Source organism: Glycine soja, chromosome 13 (genome assembly GCF_004193775.1).
Source record: "Glycine soja cultivar W05 chromosome 13, ASM419377v2, whole genome shotgun sequence".
Lineage (NCBI taxonomy): Eukaryota > Viridiplantae > Streptophyta > Magnoliopsida > Fabales > Fabaceae > Glycine > Glycine soja.
The window spans coordinates 26,737,365-26,764,841 of NC_041014.1; the positions used below are offsets into that span (position 1 = coordinate 26,737,365).

The 27,477-nt window shown below is 28.2% G+C and overlaps 2 protein-coding genes across 2 annotated transcripts; one reads left to right on the top strand and one right to left on the bottom strand.

Moving 5' to 3' along the window:
• Positions 1-1,731: 1,731 nt before the first annotated feature.
• Positions 1,732-5,651, top strand: LOC114382216 (monodehydroascorbate reductase-like). The gene is made up of 10 exons (XM_028341485.1): positions 1,732-1,888; positions 2,293-2,364; positions 3,276-3,327; positions 3,469-3,549; positions 3,720-3,838; positions 3,922-4,141; positions 4,242-4,360; positions 4,458-4,583; positions 4,706-4,846; positions 5,046-5,651. Exons 1-10 carry the CDS (start codon positions 1,841-1,843, stop codon positions 5,367-5,369), a joined length of 1,302 nt encoding a protein of 433 aa, XP_028197286.1. The 5' UTR covers positions 1,732-1,840; the 3' UTR covers positions 5,370-5,651.
• Positions 5,652-8,275: 2,624 nt separating this feature from the next.
• Positions 8,276-10,025, bottom strand: LOC114381119 (60S acidic ribosomal protein P2-1-like). Its single transcript, XM_028340299.1, has 4 exons — positions 9,870-10,025; positions 9,694-9,785; positions 9,188-9,417; positions 8,276-8,514 (listed from the first exon to the last, which is right to left on the bottom strand). Exons 2-4 carry the CDS (start codon positions 9,779-9,781, stop codon positions 8,488-8,490), a joined length of 345 nt encoding a protein of 114 aa, XP_028196100.1. The 5' UTR covers positions 9,782-9,785; positions 9,870-10,025; the 3' UTR covers positions 8,276-8,487.
• Positions 10,026-27,477: the final 17,452 nt, after the last annotated feature.

Below are 27,477 nucleotides of genomic sequence, written 5' to 3' on the forward strand. Positions count from 1 at the left end.
GAAGACTAAAATTACAGATTTTAAAAAATAAAAAAAATTAAATATCTCTATTTTAAAATAAGAGAAATTAAAATTACAATTTTTAAAATATAAGAGGGTCAAAATTATACTTAAGCTTATAATTTTTTGGCAATACGAGAGGTGAAAGAAGTCAAAATTGCAAATATTAGTGTATTTTCATTATAAAAAATATTAATGCATTTTTAATTCACTAAATAATTTTTCTATTAATATACAGTATTTCCTTTTGTACGAAACTATGAATATATGAATCTGGACGTAATAGCGCGCCATGGTCAAAGTTACAATATGAATGAAGCTCATTCTTTGATCCACAAAGTCTTTTTTTATTGGGTGCAGAAAAGAACAAGTCTCATGTTGGGGATAGTTAAGGTGATTGGAATAAAACAAGAAGAAAAATATTGGAAAGACAAGGAGTATTAGAAGGAATAAAGAGTATTTGATTCCTCTCTCATTTATAATTTTTTAAATAATTTTATATTATTGAGTGATGAATTTATATGAAAAATCTATTAAATTTGCAAAATTATTTCCAAGACAAGTGCTTCAAAAGTAAAAAAAAAAAAAAAAAGAAGCAAAAACAACTTAGAAATATTTTTTTTTTCATTTTTGCTATTTTCTTTAAGTTCTTTGTTGGCGTGAAACAAACAAATTTTAGAAAACAAAAATATGCTCATGCGACAAACACTTATTTTTATATAAAAAAACACTTTCAAATAAGTTCAGAAGATAAAAAAGAATTGAAACACAAAAAAAATTAGGAAAACAAAAAAATATTTTTAAAAACAGTAAACAACCAAAAGCTAATTTAGAAATAATTTGTTTCTAAACTATTTTAAACACAGTAAACAAGCAAAACGACTTTAGAAACAGTAAACAGTAAAAAAAAAGTTATTAAATTATTTGTTTCTTTTCCTGGCTCATTTTTCGTGTTTTCTGTCATTTTATATAATTAAATGACGGTCTCATACTACTTACTCAATTTAAATTATATAATAATTTTCAGATATTATTCTTTAATTACTAGCAGTAACTTTCTTAGAATATTAACAAAATTTTTTTAGATAAATATTCATTTTGATTTCTGAACGTGTGAGAATAATAAATTTAATTTTAAAAAATAAAAAATTAAATTTAATCTTTAAATATGTAAAAATACTATGATAGATAATTAAATGACAAATTAGTACTTAATTTTTTTAACTTAATGTCAAATAAATTTTTAAAAAATATAATTTATTATTAAATTGATTCTTAAATATTACAGTAAAATGTTCTCTTAAATTTAATGGTCGGATCAATCTATCTGTAGTAATTTTTATATATTTAAATACTAAATTTAAATTTTTTTATTTTTTAGAAATTAATTTGTGATCTCACCTCAAGAGCAAAATGAATATTTATTCCAAAAGCTTTTATAAAAATAAATAGACAGTAGTAATATTTGTGTTCTCAAAATTCTAGAAGGATATGGTGGAAGCTCTTAAAAATTAAAATCCAATGATATCTGCGTCTTAAACCAAATAAACAGCGATTTTGAATAAAGAGATGATTTTGATTTTGCTAACGCCACGGCGCCAGCGTGATGGTGCCGGTTAGGGTCCGCAAACTCTGAACGGTCAACGAACCTGCCACGTCAGCTAGATTCCTTTCACATTTTTTGCATTTCCCAAAATAACCTCCAAGACCCAATAAAATGATCTGACCAATCACAAACAAGGCTTATCTCACATTCTTACCAGTGCCTGGCGTCGCGGACACAGAACAGAGCTTGCAGAAGCGATTTCTCATTTCTCATTCTTAACAACACACTTCAACAATGGCCAAAACCTTCAAATACATCATCCTCGGAGGAGGAGTTTCCGCTGTTAGTTCCACACCTTCTCTTTCTATCTCTCTCTCTCTCTTTCTCTTCATCTTCACTTTTTTTTTTTTTTACCGTTACTTCGTTTTTTTCACTCTTGATCGGTTTTTATTTTACTCTTGCTTTCAATCCGCGATGCGTTGTTCTGATCTCGAAATTCTCTAGTGTAATCTACGTTTAACTCCGCGTACTCCTTGATCCGTTTGAGTTCACTAACGGAATCGGAGGAGAACGGAGTTTTAGAATTAGTTAGGTCGATTCGTGTTTACTGTTTCCTTTCACTTCTGTTGCAGCTTGGATTGCGTGTGTCCAAAATGTGAATACCGTGATCGTTGTGGAAACTCTTTGATTTTCTCGTGTTTTGACTTTTGGATGCTGTGGCTAATTAACTTTTTTCGAAATCGTAGGGTTATGCGGCGAGGGAGTTTGCCAAACAGGGCGTTAAGCCAGGGGAGTTGGCTATCATTTCCAAAGAAGCGGTATAGTTCATAGATTACTAAACAGTCCGTTTCGCTATGTGTTGATGCTTCTATCGTGCAGTATTTGATTTTGATTGCATTTGGACGTTGTCTATTTGTCTTGTTGATTGTTATAAGCAACATATCAAACTGCAATTCAAATTGTGAATTTTCAAGCATGTAGCTTTGTTTGTGAACCTTCTCTTTTCGAAGATGGAAAATGGAGCAATGTAATAGCCAAATACAATGAATGAGTGAGTGATCATGCGAAACTCCGTCTTCAGAAGAATGCAAATATAACATCTGAAAAAACGGATATGGTGTGTTTAGCAGTGCTCCTTTAGCCCCACCCTTTTTTAATTTTGTTTAATCATTCAAGCTTATCAGACGTTTCAATTTCTTTGATAAGAAATGGTAAAGCAGTGTAAAAAAAAATAAAAAACAGTGAATTGTGCAATTCACATCAACGATATGGAATCACTCCGATTCATGCATGTATAGTAGATTCTTCACATGATATGAATAGTTGGGTAGTCAAATCATATCGAATTGTGTTATTCAAATTGCGAATAGTAAGCTTCTAATAATTTTGGTTCAAAGTATAATCTTTAACTGGACCTCTTATAAGGGCAGTATTTTTAACTTATCCTCTTTGGTTTTTATTAATATATTTGAACAGAAATGGTTCTGTTTTCAGTTTAACATATAAGGTTTATTAAGATGTGTTATGGTGGTTTCCTTGAATTGTTATATTTGGTTGAAAGCTTCCAATGACCAAGATGGTGAAGCAAACTTCATGCATATTCTATGTAGTATCTCCACTATTTCTCTTCTACATTTTTCTTTTCAGATTTGTATCACATTTTTATCTCTTGAACCTCTTGCGGTTATTTTTTGCTTTGTAATCCTTTATGTATCGTATGTTTGCACAGGTAGCACCTTATGAACGTCCTGCTCTGAGCAAGGCTTACCTTTTTCCAGAGTGTAAGTTTGTAATGCTATTATGTCTATTGTCTATCCTGGGCTTTTTCATCTCTGTTGAATTTTCCATTAAAATTAAAATATCAGCTTGCCTTGCTCGTCTCTTGAATATTTTTACCTTGATGTCACAATTGGATTTTGCAGCCCCTGCTAGACTTCCTGGGTTCCATGTCTGTGTTGGAAGTGGAGGGGAAAGGTTGCTTCCTGAGTGGTACACAGAGAAAGGTGACTTTGGCTTTCACCCACATTGTTTTAGTTCAGCATTATTACTGGATATTGTTAGGAATCAATAGTTGATTATATTATTATATCAAGTGAAAGGAAAAGTAGATGGAAAAATGGATCTTCACAACAATTTTCTAATATGAACTTACAAATTGAACTGATGATTGCAGGGATAGAGTTAATACTTAGCACAGAAATAGTAAAGGTGGACCTTGCGGCAAAATCTCTGATCAGTGCGGGAGGAGAAACATTCAGTTATCAGATTTTGATTGTTGCAACTGGCTCAACAGTAAGGATGCTTGTGGATAGTAGAGATGTTGCATTCATTGTTCTCGTTTGCCTCATACTAATGCTAATAATATTATTTTCCAGGTTATAAGGCTGACAGATTTTGGTGTAGAAGGAGCTGATGCGAAAAACATCTTTTATTTGAGGGAGGTTGATGATGCTGACAAATTGTATGAGGCAATCAAGGCAAAGAAGAATGGGAAAGCTGTGGTTGTTGGGGGAGGATACATTGGTCTGGAGCTTAGTGCAGTGTTGAAACTCAACAATATTGATGTTACCATGGTCTACCCGGAGCCTTGGTGTAGTAAGTGATTGTTTCCTTTTACACCTCCCACTCTCATCTGTTACCCGCACATTTGTATTTTAAAAAAGTTATAAACTAACATTGTAAACTGATGTTACAGTGCCACGACTTTTTACGGCTGGTATAGCTGAATTCTATGAGGAGTATTACAAAAATAAGGGTGTCAATATCATTAAAGGAACTGTTGCTGTTGGATTCACTTCTAATTCTGATGGAGAGGTATGGTTGCATGTGATCTTGGAACCCTGTAATGGGATGGCATTTTAAATTTCCTATTTCGTAATCAAACTCACCATGACTTTAATCCATCATTCAGGTAAAAGAAGTCAAACTAAAGGATGGCAGGGTCCTGGAAGCTGATATTGTTGTCGTTGGTGTTGGAGGAAGGCCTCAAACAGCCTTAGTCAAAGGGCAGGTTGAAGAGGAGAAGGGTGGAATCAAGGTCAGTGATACCATATCCGATTATCCGGAGGCTTGTTAACAGGCTATAAAATGTTGTTATCCCAAGTCGGGAATAGTGATTCTTGTCATCAATGTCAATGATGCCATTTGTTTTGGTTGCAGACCGATGCTTTCTTCAAAACTAATCTTTCCGATGTATATGCTGTTGGTGATGTTGCTACTTTCCCTTTGAAATTATACGGTGAATTGAGAAGAGTTGAACATGTTGATCATTCTCGCAAATCAGCTGAACAGGCTGTGAAGGTAAGTAGCTTACCTAAATTTGTGAGCTCATGCACAAAATACATATTTATCATTGCCCCGGCATGCCCTCTCTAGCTAATTAGTAGATATCTGCTTAAACGTTTCTTTTTCTGGTCCTCCAAATCAAAGTTTCCAGTAAAGAGCCATGCTTGCAGACTGCAGTGCTGTTTCTCATTCTGTGATAACTTGTTTTATGTAGGCCATCAAAGCAGCTGAGGAAGGAAGAACAGTTGAGGAGTATGATTACCTTCCATACTTCTATTCCCGTTCATTTGATCTGTCTTGGCAATTCTATGGCGACAATGTCGGCGACACAGTACTATTCGGAGACAACAATCCTGCGTCGTCAAAGCCTAAGTTTGGGACATACTGGATTAAAGATGGGAAAGTTGTTGGGGTCTTTCTGGAAGGTGGAACTCCTGAAGAGAACCAGGCTATTGCTAAAGTTGCTAAGGTCCAGCCTCCGGTTGCAGATGTAGATCAACTTGCTAAGGAAGGCCTTTCCTTTGCTAGTAAAATATAATGGTTTTAATAGGGAAGGATAAAAATGCTTGGTGGTTTGCATAGAAGATTGTATCTGATCTGGCTTTATTTTACTCTGAATTATGCATTACAGAAACTTTATTTTGTGTTTTTCGTTTGATGTGGTTGCACGGGATATATATATATATATATTGCCGTATCTATTTCATTTCTCTGGCCACTTGTTGGTTCTGTTTACGATTTCCAGACTTATAAACGCATCTATTTGCACTCCAAGAGTGTAAAGCTAAAAATAGAAAATAAAATATAGAAATTAGATTTACATGGCATCTGGTTGCAAATTGTTTTTAATTCCTGCGGATCTTTATATGAATTGCTGGGTTTTATGTTAAGCCGAAGATTTGTAAAAATAAAAAAGAAAAAAGTTGCATATAAAAGTAATTCTCATAGCGATTTCTGACCCTGTTGTCTCAGTTTCATTCTCATGGGAGGTGGATTTGTCATATTCTCATGCAATAGCAATATTTAATTAGAATGATCAAAATGCTCCCTTCTATAACCGTTGTTGGCAACCACTGACCAGCTTTTACTTTGGTCTAAGCATCTTCTGCTCAAGCAGGGTTCCAACATGGTGGGCAAAATTGTTCCTATTTTTTGTTTGCCTGCCAACTCAAACCTATTTTTTTAAGAGATCAGATCCTCTAAATGGATCAAGGAAAACAGGACACGGTTAACTTTGATTAGTTGATGCCGCTTGCTGAACTGGATGACAAAAGGTAAGAGAAATGCTAGTAATATATTTTTATACTTGAATAAATTCTATTCTTATTATTTGTTAAAATTTATTGAATATTTCAAATTAATGGGTATTATTTCTTATTTAACAGTCTTGTAATTTTGTAATCCCTTTCTCTATAAATATGTAAAATTATCTGCTTCTTTAAGCCTCCACTCTCCCTACTTTCTTCATGAAGTGATGATGATTCTCATGAACACACTCTCATTTCATATGAACTTCATTGTTAACATGCATCTGGCATACCCTCCAATGCATTTGTACTAATTAATATAAAAATCAAATCCAAATGTATATATTTTATCTTCAAAATTCAAATACATTCCTAATGCATTTGATATATCTTATTATGATTTAATATCAACTAGACAATTTAATAAGTTATAACTAAATATCACATGCTCTCAATGCTTATCTTTTTGTGCTTTTAATATCAATGGTCTAACTTAACTTCTTATATATTTTAATATATCATTTTCAATATTTTTAATTTCAATTTTTTATAAATATATTATCAATGATTAAAAATAACTATATAATAATATAAATCATTCATCTTAAATTTAAAATTTAATTTATATATTTAAAAATATTTGTTTATTATAAATTTTAGTTTTATAATATAAATATTTATTATGTATAATGTACACTAATTTTTAATAAATTTTAACTAATGATAACCTGTTAGAAAATAGTATATCATGAGCACTCATTGTCTTTTATATGTAGGGTTTCTCCCACGGCTTCTGTTTTAAATCTCCCATTGAAATTTCCTTGCAAATCACCATTGTGAGAGTTTGTAACACAGTGCCTTTCCCTGTTCACCTCCTTTTCCCTATCTCCATATTCAACCATTACACATTCACCTTTCCTCAATTTCTTAATTAACAAGACAAATGCTATCTAAGGCTCTAACCGTAAGTTTAAATTGTTAAGAAATAAAAAGTTATGTTGTAATTTAATGTTATTACCTCCACCGTAATTTGTAATTCATTCCCAATCGTGATTTTTAATAAAAACCTATTACTGATTGTCTCCTTAGCAAAACTTAATTTAATCTGCGTCCGAATCTACACTAAAGTTTCTATATAAATATGCAGTGATCCATAGATGAGAAACAAACTTTATAACAATTTATTCTATATAAACATGCTATTAACGCCTCAGACATAATGTGCATCCATTTTTTCATGACAGTCGACATCGGTTTTTAACTACAAAGTACATACGCGTTTGTTCGACATATTCTAGCATGTTTGATTCTACGTTATTGATAGTTTTGATACTTTCACGCTTTTCATTGGAATTGACGTGATTTCAGTCTTTCAAATAAAAATATTTAAATTAAAATATAATGTAATTCGTGTTAAGTGTTAAATCCACATGAGTAATAAGACTCATATTATTTACCTTCTATTTTTCTCTTTCACCCTCTATTAGTCTATTTCCATTGTGCCTAATGAGACTCATATTATTTACCTTCTATTTTTCTCTTCCTCCCTCTATTAGTCTATTCCCATCGTGCCTAATGGAGGCTAAGCTTATGTTTGGTAGAAGGAAAAAGGAAATAAATAAAAAAATAAGATGAATATTTGACCTTTTATATTTTACTTCAAACATCAGAATCCAACACTAAAAAAAAACAGTTTAGGACCATTTGTTTAAAATTATAAACATGATATATCAAATGTTTTTTTTTTTACTAGACGTGATTTGGTTATTAAAATAATAAAAAAATATTTTTTAAAACAAAAATAATTTAGACAAATACACTGAAAAAATACTTATTTTATTAAAACAAACTTTTTTTAACAAATAAGTAAAAATAAACTGTTCCTTAATCTCTAAATTAATTTTGATCTGTGTAAACTAATAGAATTGAAATACATTGCTATATATACCAATTCACTCAGCTTAAATCTTGTTTAAATAAATTTCTCAATAAATACTTGTAGATAAGGAAAAAAAAGGTAAAACAAATCTAATTTCTCTCAAAAGACAAAAGCAACTTATACAATACTGTTTTAAAAGCTCCTTCACTTAACTTCAAAATTAATTTAATTTAACTTGCAAGAAATGTTGGATACGTTTTACCTTCTCATTCTTTTCCTAATAATTTGCCACTTAACGTAATAACCATAGTCAAAAGGTAAAACAAGGAATAAGCTTGACTGAGATTTACCAAAATGAAATTCCATAACATCAAAACACTAAAATATCAAACCAAATTCATCCAACTTGGTTGGTCATTGATATTAAAAAACACAGTAAATTACTCCTTAGAACAAAACTTTGACAAACTCATGCTCTAGTGTTAATTAAGAATATGTTCTGAACAAAAAAGCTGAATAGACTACACCAATTAATCGAAGAGACTGAAACCCATATCCTGCATCACAAAACAAAATGAAGGATAAACAATCAGAGTTATTACATAAAGCTACTTCGTATGTAAAGGCAAGATGTGCTTTGATCTATATGTCCAACCAACAGGAAATTCAGAACCATTTTAATTACAGAATATGCAACTCAATTAGTATAGACTCACGAAACAACCTCAAGTTTAAAACCATTTATAGTGTTTTTGGTTCGGCGTTCATTATCAAAAAGGATCTCGAAATTAATGGTTTGGATAGAAGTATGGTACTTGATAGAACATTATGGCGGAAGTTGATCCATGTAGCCGACCCCACCTAGTGGGATAAGGCGTTGTTGTTGTTGTTGTTGTTGTTGGTTCGGCGTTCATAAAATTGATTTTGAAGTTATGTTTGGATGTTTTTTTACCTTGAAAGCAAGTTTGATGCAAAACATGGCTTAAATTTTTAAACTCAACGCAAAAGCCATGTTTTTTCACCTCCAGTCAAATCGAAAATTGGGGCAAAATCAATTTTACCTAATACTAACCAAGCATCTATATTTCTACTAAAATTACATTGAACTGGAAGTAAAATCAATTCTGATGCTGTCCACAGTCAAACCAAACACACACACACAATACATCGCATGCCACAATTAGCAATGCAAAGAATTGAATAAAGGCAGGGGTTGAAAGAAGCACTTACATCATCAGATTCCTCTTTCTCCTCCACCTTTTCCTCCTTCTTTGCCTCAGCAGCAGGAGCAGCAGCAGCAGCACCTCCCCCAGGAGCTGCGGCGACGGCAACGGCACCACCACCACCAGAAGGAACCGAGGCCAACTTTTCCCTACCGGCAGCAATAAGCTCAACTATATCCTTACCCTTAACTTCAGACAAAAACGATTCAATCCTATCTTCATCTGCTTCTACTCCAACTGCAAATCAAAAACAAAAATATTGTCCGTTCCTCAACCTGATATATATGCAAACGCAACAACTAAATAAAACGAACACGTTTCACCAATTTTTGCATTAATGAATAAAATAATCAAATGGGGCAAGCAAATCTCAACCTAAACCTAATTAAAAGCAAAATAATAAATTGTCATTGATACCTAAACCTAATTAATTAGCATGAGGCATTTAATTTTACAGATTAAAAAATTAAAAAATTGAAAAAAAAGGGATTTTGATGGAAGAGAAGAATGTACCGGAGCCAAGGATTTCCTTGATGACATCGGCGGAGGGGCTGTTGTTGCCACCGAGGACGGCGAGCAAATACGCGGCGACCACCTTCATCTTTCTGCGGAATCACACACTTTAATTAGTAACACTTGTAAAAAGGTAAGAACACAGAGAGAGAAGAAGAAGAAGAAGAGGAGAGAACCTGAGAGAGAGAGAAGATGCGAACGAAAAGAAAACAAACGGCGACTTCGAAGGGTTATGCTATGGCGCTGTTCTTTTTGAAGTAGTGCTGCTAGGGTTTGGTTTTGCTGAAAGAAAGTAACCGGTTCGTAGGCTTTGTTACCCGCACCTGTGGGCTTTTCCTTCCTGAATAACCCTCTTTTGCTTCCTGCACCTCAAATTTTATAATATTCTGGCACTGCCCTTCTCTTGTTATTGCTTTCTTTCTGCTAAATCTCTTCACACCCCATGTACCTACCTCGAGGCTTCCTTCACCGGTTTCCCTTGTTATTGCAATTTTTTTTCTAACTTTTTATTGCATTCTTTTGTGGTGTTCCGATCTTGTTGTGTTGTTTGCATGTGGTGGTTGTGTTCGGTGGAGGTGGAGAGGAAAGGAGGTCTTGACCGAAGGGTAAAGTTGTCCTTTAATTGGTATTATGGGTGCAAGAAGCAAAAATGTAGAAAGTAAAATCCGCACTGGTGTTGTGAGACCCATGTTGCATCGAGTATGGGCCGTGATACATGATTTGGATGTTCTTTATATGAAAACTCCTAGGCCATTTCTTTCACACACACACACAACCCCTTTTGTTGACAAAACAAAAAATGACACACACCCCTTTATTTATTCATACTCCCCTTTTTGGATTGTTCAAGCTTCCCTTTTTATATTATTTCAATTTCAAATGATTAAATATGAATTTAGTTTACGTAAGTTTATGTTTTTTTTTTAATTTTGACTCTTAGTAAGTTTTTTTTACTTCAATTATAATTTCTGTGAACTTGTGTTTTTTTTAATTGTTGTCTCATTTAAAAAACATTTTTAATCCATATAAACTTGTACTTTAGGGATTAAAATTAGAAAAATGTAAATTAATAATAACTAAAAAAACTTATAAAAATAATTTTTTTAAAAAAATGACTCAAACTACCATCATTTACTTTAAATGTTATATATATATATATATATATATATATATATAAAAGAAGGGATCGAGTTACTTTTCATAGTTTATTTTCTTGAAATTTAATTATTATAATGAATAACTAATCTAAATTATTATATTAAAAGAAAATGAATGATGGAGATATTAATTACTCATTATAATTATTAAATTTCAAGAAAATAAATGATAAAAATGAAAAATAATTTAAAAAAATAATAATCTTAAAATAAGTTCACCTTTCTTCTCTCCGTGTGATTGTGAGAGATGAGAGGGTTAAACAATAGTGATCTGATTTAATTTCCAATTAAAAATCACATTTCACCGCATGTGTATCTTTTCTCGTCTCTTCCAATCCTGGACGCAAGCTTCCTTCTTCACCCTTGCATAAAACGAATTAGAAACAATCGCACACCCAAAAAGTCAAATCAGCACTGTGTTGAGAATCAAAGAAGGTTTCTTCATGCGCAATGTTAAATTAAAAACCTCTTTTTATGCGTTTGCAAAACTCTTAAAGCTTCATTCTTTGATTTGTAAATCACTACTCACTTTCACTTTTTTATTATTATTATTAGTAAGAAAAGATGGATTCTGACATTTTTTTTAATTTAAACTTGAATTTCTGATGTACCGTAATGAATTGAAAAACTGTATCATCAGATCATGATGGCCAAGAAATTGTTTCTAATTTTAGGTCTAGTATTTTAGGTGTTGTGCCTAAATCGTTCTCTGAATTTCTGCCGCTGGGAAACTGTAATCGTAAACAAATTGAAAAGATGAAGGCGAAGCAGAGAACGCGCGCTAGAATTACGAGAGACTATGCGAGGCGTGGTGAAAATCACATATAATTTTAATTCGAAATTAAATCAGAACCTTATGACTTTATCACATGTTATTATTTAATCCTTTCATCTCTCATCATAACAAACTCCTCTGATAACCTCTATTTATAGGAAGAGAATCATATTTTATGAAGAAAAAAAATATCTTATATAAAAATAAGATAATTAAATTTAAATTATATATAAAGATTTAAAATTTAAGATTTAATGTGATGTAACTTTTTTAAAAACTCAGATTAAATTTTGATTTTTGATTATTCATAATTGATTATACGAATTAGATTTAATCTCTCTCATATATATATATATATGAGAAGAGATTAAATTACATTGATATAACTTTGACATCTATTACATATTTTTATAACTTTTAATTGAATACTGTTTTTTTAAAACATATCGTTGAATTGAAAGTTCATTTCACATGGATCACATATATATAATTTTATATTAATTTAAAATCATTTATTATCTTCTTTATATAGATTAAAATCAACGTAATATAAATATTACAAAATACAATAAAATATGAATTATTAATTATCTTCTTGTTGTTATTCAATTTTAACAAAATTTGACATAAATAATCTTAATAATATATAAATATTATTTTATAATTGAATTAATAAAAATTATATTCTATATCAAGTTATAAAAATAATATAATAATTATCAAAATTACACTAATATAATTTGATCATATATATGTATATATATCATTCTCCACCACACACCTCTCATTTCTTTCATTTTTTCCCTTACCTTGTCACCTTTGTCCTCTTCATCCTTTTTTCTCTCTCTCTTTTTTTTTTTTTGCCTCGTCATCTTTGGAGAGTAATTTTTTTATTTTGCAAATTTTTTGAAAAGTAATTCTCATAATATAGATTTTGAATATATTAATTTCCCAAATTTGCGAGAAAAGACTATGCATGAAAGAATCATTCTTTGACTGTCTATTTAGAGTTGTTCACATATAAATGGATTGACCTTGGTTCATGAGCACATAATGCATATGGCATGTTTTACATTCACTTTTTTTACAAAGTATATTTCAAAAATTTTAAAAATTGTCTAATTTTAATGTTTATAGATAGATAGGGAAAGAAGAGGCAAATGTTGATACTTACCGGGTTTATTTGGTAGAGTGAAAAAAATAGAGTGGATGAAAAACAAAAAAAAAAGGTGAATAGAATTAATAGATGAGTAATAAAGTAAAAATTAAAGGTGATTCGTTAAAGAAAATAAAATAAGAAAAAAATTATATAAATTGAACCAAGAATGGATGGAAATAAAAAGGTGAAAAGAAATAAATGAGTAATAAAGTAAAAACTAAAGGTATTTAATTGAAAATAAAAAAGATAAATAAATGAATAAAAATATGTGAGAAATAATATAATGAAGTTTATCATTTTAAAAAATATTTTTACCTTGTTTCTCTCACACAAAACAACACAAATTAATATCATCTCTCCATTGTATTTCTCTCCTACCAAACATGGGATGGTGATATTAGAGATATTTTTCTGGTACTTATACGATAAAAAAAGAGTTTGTTTAAATTATCTGAATTGCGCAAAGGAACGCTAATCCAACAATATTTTGATGGACTATGTTATGATTATAATTGAATTGGTCGCTCATAAGTAGAGTTTGATATATAGCTCGGATTTTGCACTAAGGTCGTTGTCCATCGTGTATTTTACGTAGTATTAAAGATAAGTGAAGTCTTCATTTTTCTAGGAAATTTTCTTTGGTTTCTTCCTTTGTCTTTTGTATTGACGTTTAACATAAAACCATGAGAAAATAAGTCCATTTATATTGGCATGCATAGTTGGACCTGGCCGACAGACTTTGAAAAAAGAAAATATGCTATATAGAGTTGTACGTATTTTCAAATATAGTTAATGACATAGGTTCCAAAATTTGACTGCGAACACACGGCATGATTGTGTCACATGAAACATGCTTTACACCGTGTGTGTGTGTGTAAGAGAGAGTAAAATTTAAGGATTGCGAAGCGTGTCATTCCAGCCATTTTGTTCCGTCACTAGCCAGCCAAAAAATAATAATAATATCTTATTTCATAAAATTTTAAAAATAAACAAATTTAATTAGAGAATATAAAGTATATTAATTATTTATCCTAAATTTAATTTTAATATAAATTTTCGTATCAATATTAGAGGAATTAAGTTTATAAATAACATAAAAATAATAATAAATATGTATTTTGATTTTTTTTTATTAACATCATAAACTTATAAAAAATATAAAGTGATAATCTAAAGTCTAAATACCTATTAATATTTATATTATTTTTTAAAAATATATGTATCACGGGTTGACATGTCATTCCACCCTGGCATTGTCCCGCCAAGTTGTTGGATAAATCAAGATAAGTCAATGTTAACTAAAGAGTTGAGTCACTTAGTATGTCTGTGATCTTTGTCAAACGATTCATTAGACCAAAACCCGCCTTGTCAACCCTAATAAAATTGTTATATTTTAAGATTTTGTAAAATAAATTATGTTTATTTTTTTAACATATAAACTATGTTTATAGAATTTCACGTAATAATTTTAAAACATGCTAACGTATACATACTTATTATTGAGAAAAAAGTATGTTAACAAATTACATCTTAAATATATTTAAGAAAAATCATAATTATACTCTATTAACACACCTTTAAAAAAAGAAGTGGGTGAATCTTAATAAATCCCACAAAAATCTGTTAACGTACAATTAATTGTCTTTTAGAAAAATAATATTAACTGATTATTTCCTAGTATATTTGAAAATATTATAGTTATATTTATCAATGTACTCTTTCTAAGAAATTATTGATATTTCATTGTAGTTTATTTTGAATATATTTGACAAAATTATCTAAAAAAAACTAGTTGCAAGTTGTAAAGGTGGCCAATAGCTTGAAAATTATTAAACTAACTTATTAAAATATAAGTATGTGATAAAATTATCTATTAAAATAGTTGCAAAATATAAAATGACAAAAATGAAGATATATTTATGCATTATTTTTATACAAATTTCAATTCAATTTTCTAGATAAAAATATATTTTGGAGTATTTATAATTTTAATTTTTAATTATTTTTAAACACTTGTAGCCTTTTTATTCATATATAATTGTCAATATCATATATAATAAAAAGGTAAAAATGAGAAAATCCTATCATATGTAAAAAAGGTAAAAATAATAAAATCTTATCTCAAATAAAAGATTTAAAAATAAATCCAATAAATGTTTAAGGACAAAAATAGCCTAAAATAGAAAATTAAAAGCTATAAATTAATGTTTAAAAAACATTACTCCAGTGTATGTTTCAAAATACACTAAAAATTAACAAAAATGCATGTGTCAAAACGAGTCAACTCAATCCATACGAGTTTACTCACCATGGGTTAAACTTTAAAGGAGTCGAATTAATCCAACTCACCTTTTTGGTGAGTTATGAAAATTCTAACCTAGTCCATCCCACTAAAGGTTGATGGATTAGGTAGATTGAATCATTAATTTTTAAAAAATGATAATAATGGTTTCTCTATTTTTTTTAAAAATAAAGTGACATTTTTTCTCTCAAAAGCATTTGTTAATCTAAATGATTCAAATTACAAGTAATATGCAACATAATAATATTTAAGTATCATGTGAAAAAAATATAAGTATCAAGTCATTCTTTATAATTATTGTGAATTATAATAATGTATTGCATTTAGTGTTGATCTATATTTATGATTATTGTGAATTATATTGCATTTGAATTGAAAAAGGTATGAGGTTATTATGCTTTCTCAATTATTGTGTTGTTTATATGATTATATTTCTATTTAAGTTTAAATGGGTTAAATAGGTCAATCAAATTCGTTTAGTTTGTAGGTTAAGTGAGTTAGTCACCATTTGGCCATAATTGTAAAAAATAAAAAATAAAAATTGGTTTGACTCAACCCAAACATGTTGTGAGTTGAGACTCATCAAGATCAGGGTCACTTTGACAACTCTAAATGAAAAAAATATTTACAAAGCAGTTAAGTAAATTTTTAAAGAGTAAAAAAAGATAGAAATTAACTCAAATTTCTTTTCAAACATAATCACCTACAATTTGTTATTTAAAATCCTTTTTTTACTCAACTAAACCCTAAAATTATGTTAAGTTTTACATCCATAATCACAATTATAATATTATATGATAGAATAGTTAGACTAATAAAATTTCTACACAAAAAATAGATTGATAAAATTTAAATTTGATAAAAAGTTATTTTTAACGGATAAAAAGTTATTAAAAATATCATTTTCATTAGGTTTGAAATTTGATTTTACACATGCAAACCACTAGGATCATCTAGTGATGAAAGTTTGGAATAGTATGTATAAGGTTTGGACCTCAATGACACCATTATATACAAAAAAATAATAATACTATACACATGCAAACATACGTGAGAGAAGGAGAGTATTCTTTCAGCAAAAAAATTATATTTAGATAAATAGATAAAAATTTCTTTAAAAGTAAAAATTAATAATTAAATTTTGATATGTACTTTCTCTAAACCATGACCAGAAAAAGTCACAAATTCATTTTATATTTTAATTATAAGAGAGATGAAGTTTAGAGTAATTTTAAAAGAGTTTTTTTAGACAAGTAATTTAAAAACAGTTACTTCTTATCTTCATTCTTCACTGTATTTTAATTTAATAATTTTAAAAGAAAATACAAGATAAAAATGAATCATTAAATTAAAAGAAATTGAAAGATAAAAGTGAAGAATAAATTTTAAAATTATCCTTAGAATTACTTAATTTATCCTCATTTAATTATATAGATTATCAATGTAAAATATTATATTAATATATATATATATATATATATATATATATAGAGAGAGAGAGAGAGAGAGAGAGAGAATTTTATAAAAAAAAGGGTCAAAATAATCATATTTCATTGCATACTTTTGGTGCATATAAATTATTTTTTTATTTGCAGCAACTGTGATTTGAATATATTTTTAGGAGTGTGAGACTGTGAGGCATGTAATTAGTTACATAAATAATAAACTAAACGTTTTCTAAGTAGTTATATCAATTAGTTAAATAACTAAATTTATCTATAAACAATTACGGATAATTAAATAGTTAATTGGAAAAAAAAAGTTATACTCTAACGACTTAAAATAATTTTATACTTTAATTTAATCATAAATTATTAAAATGATAAGTGCGATTGATTTTCATAAAATTATTATCATATCAATAGTAATTTATGATTAAATAACACTGTTTAGTTTAAATTAATTTAATATTAAATTTATAAAAGAACAGTTCGAAAATAAAATGTTAAAAAAAGTGGTGATTGAGACTGCTACTAAACTTGTGTCAAACACATACAATTCCATCATTGGACCTGCATTTACTAAATCCATATTCCTTTGTCTCTGTTCTCTTACATTCGATTTTCAAAATTTCATGCATATTAATTGCCATACTACATGCCTTTGAGTTTGTCAAAATTTACAAACACGGAGTGTTTAAAACCCGTCTTATCTCATTATTTCGATTTGACTTAAAATTAATTTTGATCATTCATGTTTTAGAAAACAGATTTGATGTGTTTTAATAGAAATTTGACTTATAGTAGTATTTCATATCGTTTCAATTTAATTTGATGTCTCATAATATTTTAACAATGATATTTTTAATAGTATTTTAGTTTGACTTAAAACAGTTTTTAACATATAAATTATATTTTATATCTATGATAAAAAATTTATTTAATTTTTGATAATTTTTTAAAAAAATACTGAAATCCTATTTAAAATTAAGATAAAATGATGAATAAACAAAAGGCTAAGAAAAATTTCTAATAACGGTCTCGTTGAGAGAAAGAAAAAACCTTTAAACACTTTTGTTAAAAAATGATTACTAAAAATGTTTTTATTTAAAATAGATATTTTAATTTATATATAGGATAGAGCAAAGTAAAAATTTCTAAATTTAAATTAATAATAATATTTTATTATTATATTTCTTAACTTATATTCATATTTATATATTTTGAAATATTATATATATATATATATATATATATATATATATATTGATATTTTATATTATATATCTTGATTTAATTTCATACTTATTTAATATTATAACAAGTTTAACGATCTATGCCATACAAATATTAAGTTTACAATCTAATTTTTTTATATTATTGTAATTTTAAAATTTACACAAACAAATTTAAGTAATAATTTGCTCTGTTCCAACTTTATTAGAGTTATCGTGTTCCAATCTTGAATATGCATTATTGCACTAAATATCTGGAATTAAGGAGAATTTTATCAACTATAATAATCTCATGCAAATACTCTCTCAATCTCTTTACTTTTTAACATTTACAACCACCTTCATCAAAGGAGACAATAACTGTTTAAACAATTAAGGGGTTATAAAGGGTGTCAATATATTATCTTCGATCCTTTTTATATAAAAAGTAAAAATATATTTTATACTGTTATTTGTTTCTTATAAAAGTGACTATAGTAATATATATATATATATATATATATATATATATATAAATTAACGAAATCAAATGTATTACAATATCAATTATTTATCATAAATTTAAAATATAATTTGTATGTTAAAAAATATTATTTATTATATTTTTAATTATAATATAATTAATACATTTAAAAATATTTGTTTATCATAAAATATAAATTTTAATTGAAAAGAACACTTATTCTATGCGAAGGATAGACTGAAATATTAGGTTATTGTGTATATATTTAGACTCATAGAAAAATTATGTTATATTTTTTATTATTTTTAAAAACAGTAAAAAATGATGTATTAAAAACAGTAAAACTAAGTAATTTATATAACAAATTCAAAATTTAGTTATATATAATGCTATAATTTATATAATATGTTGACAAATTTCATTTCCTTAGTCCTATTTCATATATTGTCTAATTTTAATTGGTTGGAAATAAACTAAAGTAAATGACTTTGAATAAAAAGAGAATCAAGTTAAACTCGCCTCAGTACATCTTATATATATATATACTCAGAATGGTAAATTGATATAGGTTATGTTATGAACTCTAATCAGTTCTGAATAACAACATTAAACAAATTGAAATGCTCTAATTGTGTTTAAAGATCTTCTTAATTTATAATAGAATTAAAGATATTTTTAGTCTTTATAAAAAGTATAATTCTGTTTTTTCAACTCAATTTAAATAAAATTTGTCACATTTTAATTCCTCATTCATAGCAATGTATTATGTATGTTCCTCTTTTTATAAATAAGAAACATGCATTTACAAGACGAGTCTTTTAGATTAAAACACAAAACACTTTCATATTTACAGAAATTAAAAAATAATTGATATTTTTTTAAAAGGAAAAAAAAATATTCTTAGTATGTTAATTTTTTTTCTTTTGTTGAAAAAACTTATTCGTTTATTGTAATGTAATTTAGGATCTTTAGGTGTTTGTCTAGTAAAGCTATAACTTTAGTGTCATGCATAAGTTTACATTAGATCATGTTTGCTGCGCTGGTAAAAGTGTGACAGCACGAGGTTGAAGATATTTTCACCGCAAAAGTAATTAAAATTATGTTTTTACAAATGGAAGTTAAAATTGTCTCACCGACAATTCAAACACACTTAATGATATCTTCTGCAAATCTTTTATCATTTCTATGATCAACCAAATAGACAAAAAGGCTATTTTGATTTATGAGTAGGGTGGATAATAAAAACGGGGGACATTGCCACAGACCACAGTGATGACATTTGACTAATGGAGCTGGGTTGCGTTTATACACTCTTCTCCGCATTAGATCACTAAGATCAATTGTAAAGTATCTGTTATTGTTGGCATAATAAAACTGGGACAAGGATTCATGCGGGTAGCTAATATTAGTTATTGTGCCGGTGATACGTCCTTTCTCCACGGAAGAAACATATTATCCTTAGAGTCTTTGATAATAATTGTTTATAGTCGATTGGTTGTACCTTCCGTAACAAAGTAATTAATTTTAGGTTAAAATCGTACTCTTAGTTTTCAAAAGTATTCTAATTATTTTATTTTAATCTCTTAAAAATTGACGGTGTTTGTACGGATAATGATAATAATAGTGATATTCTTAACAGGAATAACAATATTAAAGGTGTTAATGATAATAATAATAATAGTAGTCATAAACTTATGGCGATGACAATATTAAATTAGTGATGAGAGTGGTTGTGATGGTGATAGTACTAGTGCAATATGGATAATAGTGGTGTTGGTGTCAATTAATGACAATAATAATTGTATTAGTATTAGTGATGACAACAAGAAGAGTTATTGTAAAATATAAGGATGATATGTTGTTTAAAACTAAAATCAAATTTGTAAATGATTTTTTCTTAATTTTGAAAATGAAAATAAGTGTTTTAAAATTTAGTAAAAAATTATTTCGGCTCCAATTTTTTCAAACACAATCTGTTTCAAAATTCCTTATATTTCAAAAAACATATAAGGGACATTGATGGTGTTTGGATTTTTTTTTTCTGAAAAAACAAATGCTCAAGTTGATGTTGGATTTGTGATCAATGAAGATAAGTAAATGATAGTGTACAATGTAGAGATAAAACTAAGAAAAGAAAAGAAAAGAAAAAAAAAGAAAAACACTATTTATCTTAGTTCACCCATAAAATCACAAATGGGTTACATTTAGTCTCCCAACACACAATTGATATTTTATATATCATATGGTCTAAAAATATAACAATGTTTCATGGTTTATTTCAGTTGTTCTTTAACAATAAGTTTCTATAAACTCAAAACTTAAGTATTATTTTAAACAAACATCTTCATACTTCACATATAACTTTGTTTATGAATAAGAAAACAAACACTTTACTCATAGTAACGTGTTTCTCACAATCAACCATGATAACTAATAAACTCTTATAGAATAAAATTATTAGTTAAAAGTGCACTATTAGAAAAAGTTCTTTTAAAGATGGTTTTTAAGTATTTTCCATGATGGTTCTAAATCGTTTTTGAATCTACCGTCATGAAAAGTAAACACTTTTCACAATAATTTTTAAATCATTTTAGAATGTTGATTTCTACACCTGTTTTCTCAAAATTGTCTTAGATTTTATTATTTATTGTTTAAAAAATGTTTAAAAAGTTAGGATTTTAAGGTATTTTTTAGAAACCAATGTTATTTATTATTTTTTTAATGTTTATTTTGTTTTCCAATAGACCCAACATGCGATTTCAGAAAATCAGACTCAGACATACATAATAAACAACTAAATATATATTTTGTTCAAATAATTATCAATAAATTATTAAATGATTATAATGTTTACAATAAACATTTATACAATATATAAATTCCTCCTATATCATCTAAACCTTCCTAAGTCGGTTGTTTTTAACTTTCAAAATGTATGTTGCCCATTTCTTGTGAATTTTTTTTATGGTCTCCATGTCTAATGTTGTTCCATCACCAAACACTACAAAATAAAATAAAAAATACAAATTAGTTATGTACATTAAAATTATTAAAAAGTCAAAGTAAATTAATAGTTGAAACTAAATTGTAGAAACACCCATTTACATCCATGACTTAACTCCATCGAGACATCCACAATTTTGCTCAATGTTTATAAAACCATACCACTCATCAAACCTATTAAGGCATTGGTTTAACCATGGTCGAACCAATACTATTATTATTGTTGTTGTTGTTAACTATTTGTACATGAGAAAAATTCGATTTTGAGGTTACACCAAATACCAATAAGAGAAAAATAAATAATTTTATAGTTGACCATATCCTAATTGAATTATTAAAAAAATGGTTTAAATAAAAATTTGGTCCCTATAGTTTTCATCTATTTGAGTTTTGGTCCTTTAAGGACCAATACTTTAGTAAAAAGAAACTATAAGAGGAATCAATCCTTCATGGAAAATAGGGACCAATAGCATAATGAGAAAAAAACTATAGGACTAAAAGTCAAATGAGAGAAATATATATGGACAGAGACTTTCATGAATTGAATTAATTAGTGGTTATATCATATATTTATCTTTATGTTTATATGAGATGTTTCAAATGAAAACACATCTTATAATGAAAAATTAGAACTATCAATTTTAGCCCTTAAATTATAACTAAAAAATTAACGAATGAGAAATATAATTAAAAAAAAGTCATGTCTCTTTCTCTCCACTCTCTTCTTTCTATACGGCACACCAACCACTTGCCAACCCTTAATTTTACAACATTTAATGATCACACTTAATTTTACCACTCTGTAGATACAATGGTCTCTATATTCTACCCACATTACTTGATGTTTGTAATCAATATGTATATTTTTTTTCGTAATTTAGGAAAACTCCAATTGCTACCTATTGCCCAAGTCTTTTCTTTTTCCTTTTTGATAATTGTCATTACATAACGCACATTCAAATGTTGTTGGGTTCTTATAATTGCCTTTGCATTTGGTCATCAATGTTATCTTTCAATTAAAATTAAAATGAAGGATAAATTATAAATGGTAATAAACAATTCAAGTTGTACCGCCAGTGGAACTATAAATGAATAAGAACAGGTGTTATAGCATGAATGAATTGAGGAGGGTCGATTGCAAGAGGAAACAAAGTCACGTGATATTTTTTAATTATATTAAATTTTCATTCATTAGATCAAAACACAAATTAGTTAAAATGTAAGGACCAATACCTATATAAACTATATGAAGCAAATTCTAATTAAAATAAAAAATAAATATGATTATAATTTGATTAAGGACTAATATTTATAGCAGATAAATCACAAAGTAAACTATGGATCACAGATTATATATTTATACATCCCATATGTGTAGGGACTAGGAAGTGGCATGCTGCCTATTCTACATTAAATCCCTTTAGGCCCTCCCTAATTCTATATTCCTTTCTCAGGAAATATTAAGCATCTATCTATTTGTTTTAAATCAAATCTAAAGTAGTCTAACACTCTAGGTTTCTTATATTCCAATCATACAATATAATAGACCTCTTGTGCATTTAAGTGAATTGTATGCCTCTCATTGTGATGACTATCTTTGGGATGGGAGAAAGGTGGAGTATTATGGATACAATGATTATGATTCCAAAAAGATTTTTTCATTGTAAGAAATCAATTAAATAAGGGATGTAAGACCATTGAAAAATTAAAAATAATACCAATAGAGGGGGGTGGAATGGGAAAGTCTTGATAAGTACAGGATTGTGAATGAACAAATGCACCAATAGCCCCAACCTTAATTTGGATATATGATTTTTTGATTCTTGATGTAGAACAACTACTTAACCTTGTCAATCGCATTACTAGGTTCAAGGTTTGCTTGCTTGAGTAAGTGACAAGGGGGAAGATTGAAAAAGAGATAGAATGAAGAAAAAATAAATTAAAGTCATGGCTCAAAGTGAAAATAAGTATTTTTTTCCTATTTCTCATGTTTATGCTAAAGGCAAGTTTACATTCATCTCAATTCGCCTACCAAACCATGCAGATACTAAGACCATGCATGTCCAGGAAATATAATCATAAATTTGCTTACTATCCACCTACCGAACCATGCAGATACCAAGACCATGCATGTTCGGGAAATATAATCGTAATTCAAAATAGACTAGCACAGGTTCAAGTCATTATTTGTATATTTATATAGAAGCTACCCTTGATGATGGTATAACAGATGGTGGCTCAAGAGATAGCCTAGTGGAACCCGACTGCGAACCCTGTATAATTCAGATTACACGGTAAACATATGATCAAATTTCAATGGAAAGTAAACAAGGGAAAACCTTGAGGGGCGAGGGAAGGGGGAACTATAATATAAAACCAAACTTGACTACATTCATTCTTTGGCTTATAGTTAAATAAATTTACTAAGCTAATGAAAAAAATACTATTATACTAACAATAAGACATCCTATAAAATATCCTATTATGCTTAATTGATAATAACAATTCTCCCAAAAAGTAAATTGCATTGATAAATGGGAGTTGGGAAAAATGCTTACCATGGAAAAGGGTGAAACTAGTGGCAACTCAAGGGTTGGCCTAGAAGAATTAGATGAAGATGCCTATATAATATAAAAATGTGTTAGCATATTATATTATATACTATATATAGCAAACAAATTGAAATAAGATAATTAAAAGCATATATGAAATTAACACGGCAGAGCCAAAGCTAGAAAAAAATATCCATTGTAATGGAAGTCTGGTTCATGCTTGAATATATTATGTGGATCTACTATTCTCCAAAGTCTTGGTAAATTGACACAACATCTTCACTCCTTCAATTATGGCCACCTAAGCAGATTAAAGTTGGTAAACCGTAAATCACAGATATAAACAATATTCATAACCCAAAAAATGTCTATAATTAAATTATGCAGTGGCTGAAGTCAAATTGACTATACTTGCTTCTCTTCTATTTCTTTAATTTTAGATTCCTGAGAAGCCAAGTAATCAAGTTTAAGTTAAAACACCCAACAATAAAACTCAATCATAAGAGAGTTGGGTAATTGGAGATTTGGAGATAGTAAGGTAAGATAAAAGAATTTTTTTTTTTTAAATCAGAGATTAAGTGAACTTGAAACCAACTGCTCTGGCATAAAGTTTAGTATAGCTAAGTTCATGCACAATGACAGACCTATGTATAAGGGAGAAGGGACAAGCCTTCAAGAATTTGTGGCAATAATACATGTAGTTGTTGTAATATAACAAACAACAATTTTGTTGATTTTCTTCCATAGTTTTAAGAGTTCTATTTTTTGGTGCATAAATTTTGTTCCCATAAACTAAAATTCTTGAATTTCCCTCTCCATGCAAACCTGCCAACTAATAATCATTTAACAACAAGTAAAGCACATCAAACACTGCCACAAAATGAAGGTCACATCTAATTTGGTCTAGTATTTTAGTATTACATTTGGAAAAGAAAGTCATAATGATATTGCAACATAATAATCATACACATCCAAAGAAGTGAAGAGTTCTTAGGGATAAATATTACTCACTTCACTAAGAGAATCCCAACAAAGAACAATGCACTTCCTAATATTGTATTGGTCATATAAAATCTAATAAGTAAAATGACATTTGCTAGTAAAATTGCATATGGAAAAAATCTTGAATAACACAACATGGACATAAAATTTTCCTTCTGTAACTAACTAAATATATGAAACTAGTGTATGAGTGTTATTTATTTCAAAAGAATTGAGTGGTAGCTCTTACGAGAGGAAAATTGAAACAACCATAGTAAAAGCTCCTAGACACACTCGACGACGGATAACAGTCCCCAAAATCTATAAATATGTTACACAATACACTAAATTTCCCTTGATTGTCTCTCTTAATTGCAATCTATTACATTAAGAATTCAATCCTCTTGATTGCCTCTCTGTATTCTTTTCCAATATAAATATTTGTGATAGATGGCTTAATAAAATGTAAATTACTTGAAACAAACTATTTTGTAAAATCTTCTTATAAGTATGTTTTTATTGATGGGTCATTCTGATTGTTGATTAAGTGATTGAAATATATATATATGATTTTTCTACAGTGAAGAAAAGTGTATGAACTTCCTTCGTTGGGAATACAAGAAATGTCAATGAAATTTTTACAACCATCTGAAATAACTAAGTTACCAAACTAGATCTACCAGTATATAACAAGTATTTAGTGAAACTTGTCAATGGTTAGGGTTCTTACCTTCGACGTCGCGACATGGCATAGGCAAAAGTGAGAGTGAGGGTTCACACCTTTAACATTGACACCAACACAAGAGTACAACAGTGGTGGTGCGACGCAATGACACAAAGGTGAAACCATGACAATGCGACACTGAGGGTTTCAGGGTAGCAAGGCTTGGGCGTGGGAGTTAGAGTTAGTAGTTCAGTGATGACTGATAATGAAAACTTTTGATTTTTAAAGAAACCAATCATAACGATTTTTAGAAAAATCATCCTTAACTCAAGAAGGTTAACAATGATTTTTTAAAAAATTGTCGCTAACAAGTCCTATTAATTACAAAAATACCACAATATATTTTTTTAAGACGATTTTTTTTCTAGCAGTGACATTTTAATTAAATTCAATTTGATACCATTGAAAAAAAATTTATATTCAAATGAATATATTTACTAACAATATTTTAATTTATATTTATTTTCAGTCTGTTCGGAGGTTGGACTCAGGACATTTCAGGCTGATTTCTCATCATATATAATTTTTAAATTTTAATTTTGTATTGTTTATGGAATTAGCCGGAAGATTCGATTTAAATTTTCCTGGTCCGTCTTGTCAATCCGAATTTAAAAGCTGAGCTCATGTAATTGCCATGAACTTGCTATGTACGTGACTACTTTGTTTCAACTTTCTAGCTAGCCTTTTTTATGTGTGTGTGTGTGAATTATTTGCAGTCTTGTTTAATTAGTTTGTTACTGTCAATGCTGCTAAATGGACTCTAACAACTGAGATTTTTTCCACAAGAAAAGAACAATATGATATTTACATATTGGCGCACCAAGCTGCATTCACCTTGTGTGAAACACGACACATGTTTAGTTAAGTGACACACATCCCCTAATACGAATCACTTATACAAAGTTTCTTCAACAATTGTTTAATTATCTACTAATTTTTAAATGATAGAAGTAATTTAATGTTGTATAACCAGAATTATGCTCTGCGTACTGACAGTTTTTTTTTTTCAGTGCCAACAGTTTATTATGTATTACTGGTGAAATGTTTGCCGTTCTTTTATACCTTTCTCATATTTTCCACTGCATTTTTGGTTGTTGTGATTATGTATATTTTCGTAGGACTAATCAAATACGCAACGAAGAACATCACATTATTAGTATTTAAGATGTAGTAGTTTTACATTTTTAATATTTATAAAAGTTAATTATTTGAATTAAATAAAAGATATTTATTATATACTTACGTAAAAGAAAAAACTTAAAATTATATATACTATCAAATAAAATTACTAATAAATTTTTTATTTTAGTTGTATATATGGAAGAGGCGGAAAGGATCAAAGGAAACTAAGAAAATGTCTTAGCCTCTTAATGATTTTGAAATATATATATATATATATATATATATATATATATATATATATTTATGTACCATTTAAGAAAATTTCACTTACATGTTTAACTAAACATTTATAGATATTATTTATTTTTATTGATATAATTATGTAATGATTTTTTTTCTTTTTCTACATAATTGATAAATTTACATCAGAAAAATTATTTAATACTTTAATAGTAGTTAAATTAAGCTTTTTTTCTAAGAGAAAACAATGAGCAAGATGAATAAATTTTATCAACTAATATAGAATTTTTGGACTTAAATGATGTAGAAATTAATTTTTATTGACTAATATAGATTTTTGTCTCTTATTTATATTTTAGGTTTTTAGTCTCTTCAATTTTAAAAATTTCACTTTCTTATAATGTTTATGCCAGACTAAATTGATTATTTACACTCATAGTATTAATTTTGATTAACCTGACATTTTTTTTTATAATTTGTCATGTGTTATCAAATTGATCAAATTTGAGTAAAAAACTATTTTGGTGTAACGAATAAATTTTAAGAAACCAAAATAAACATTAAGTATAAACAACTAAATTAAAACCTAAAAAATGTAAATAAATGACTAAGTTTTATTTTAGTTAATTAAC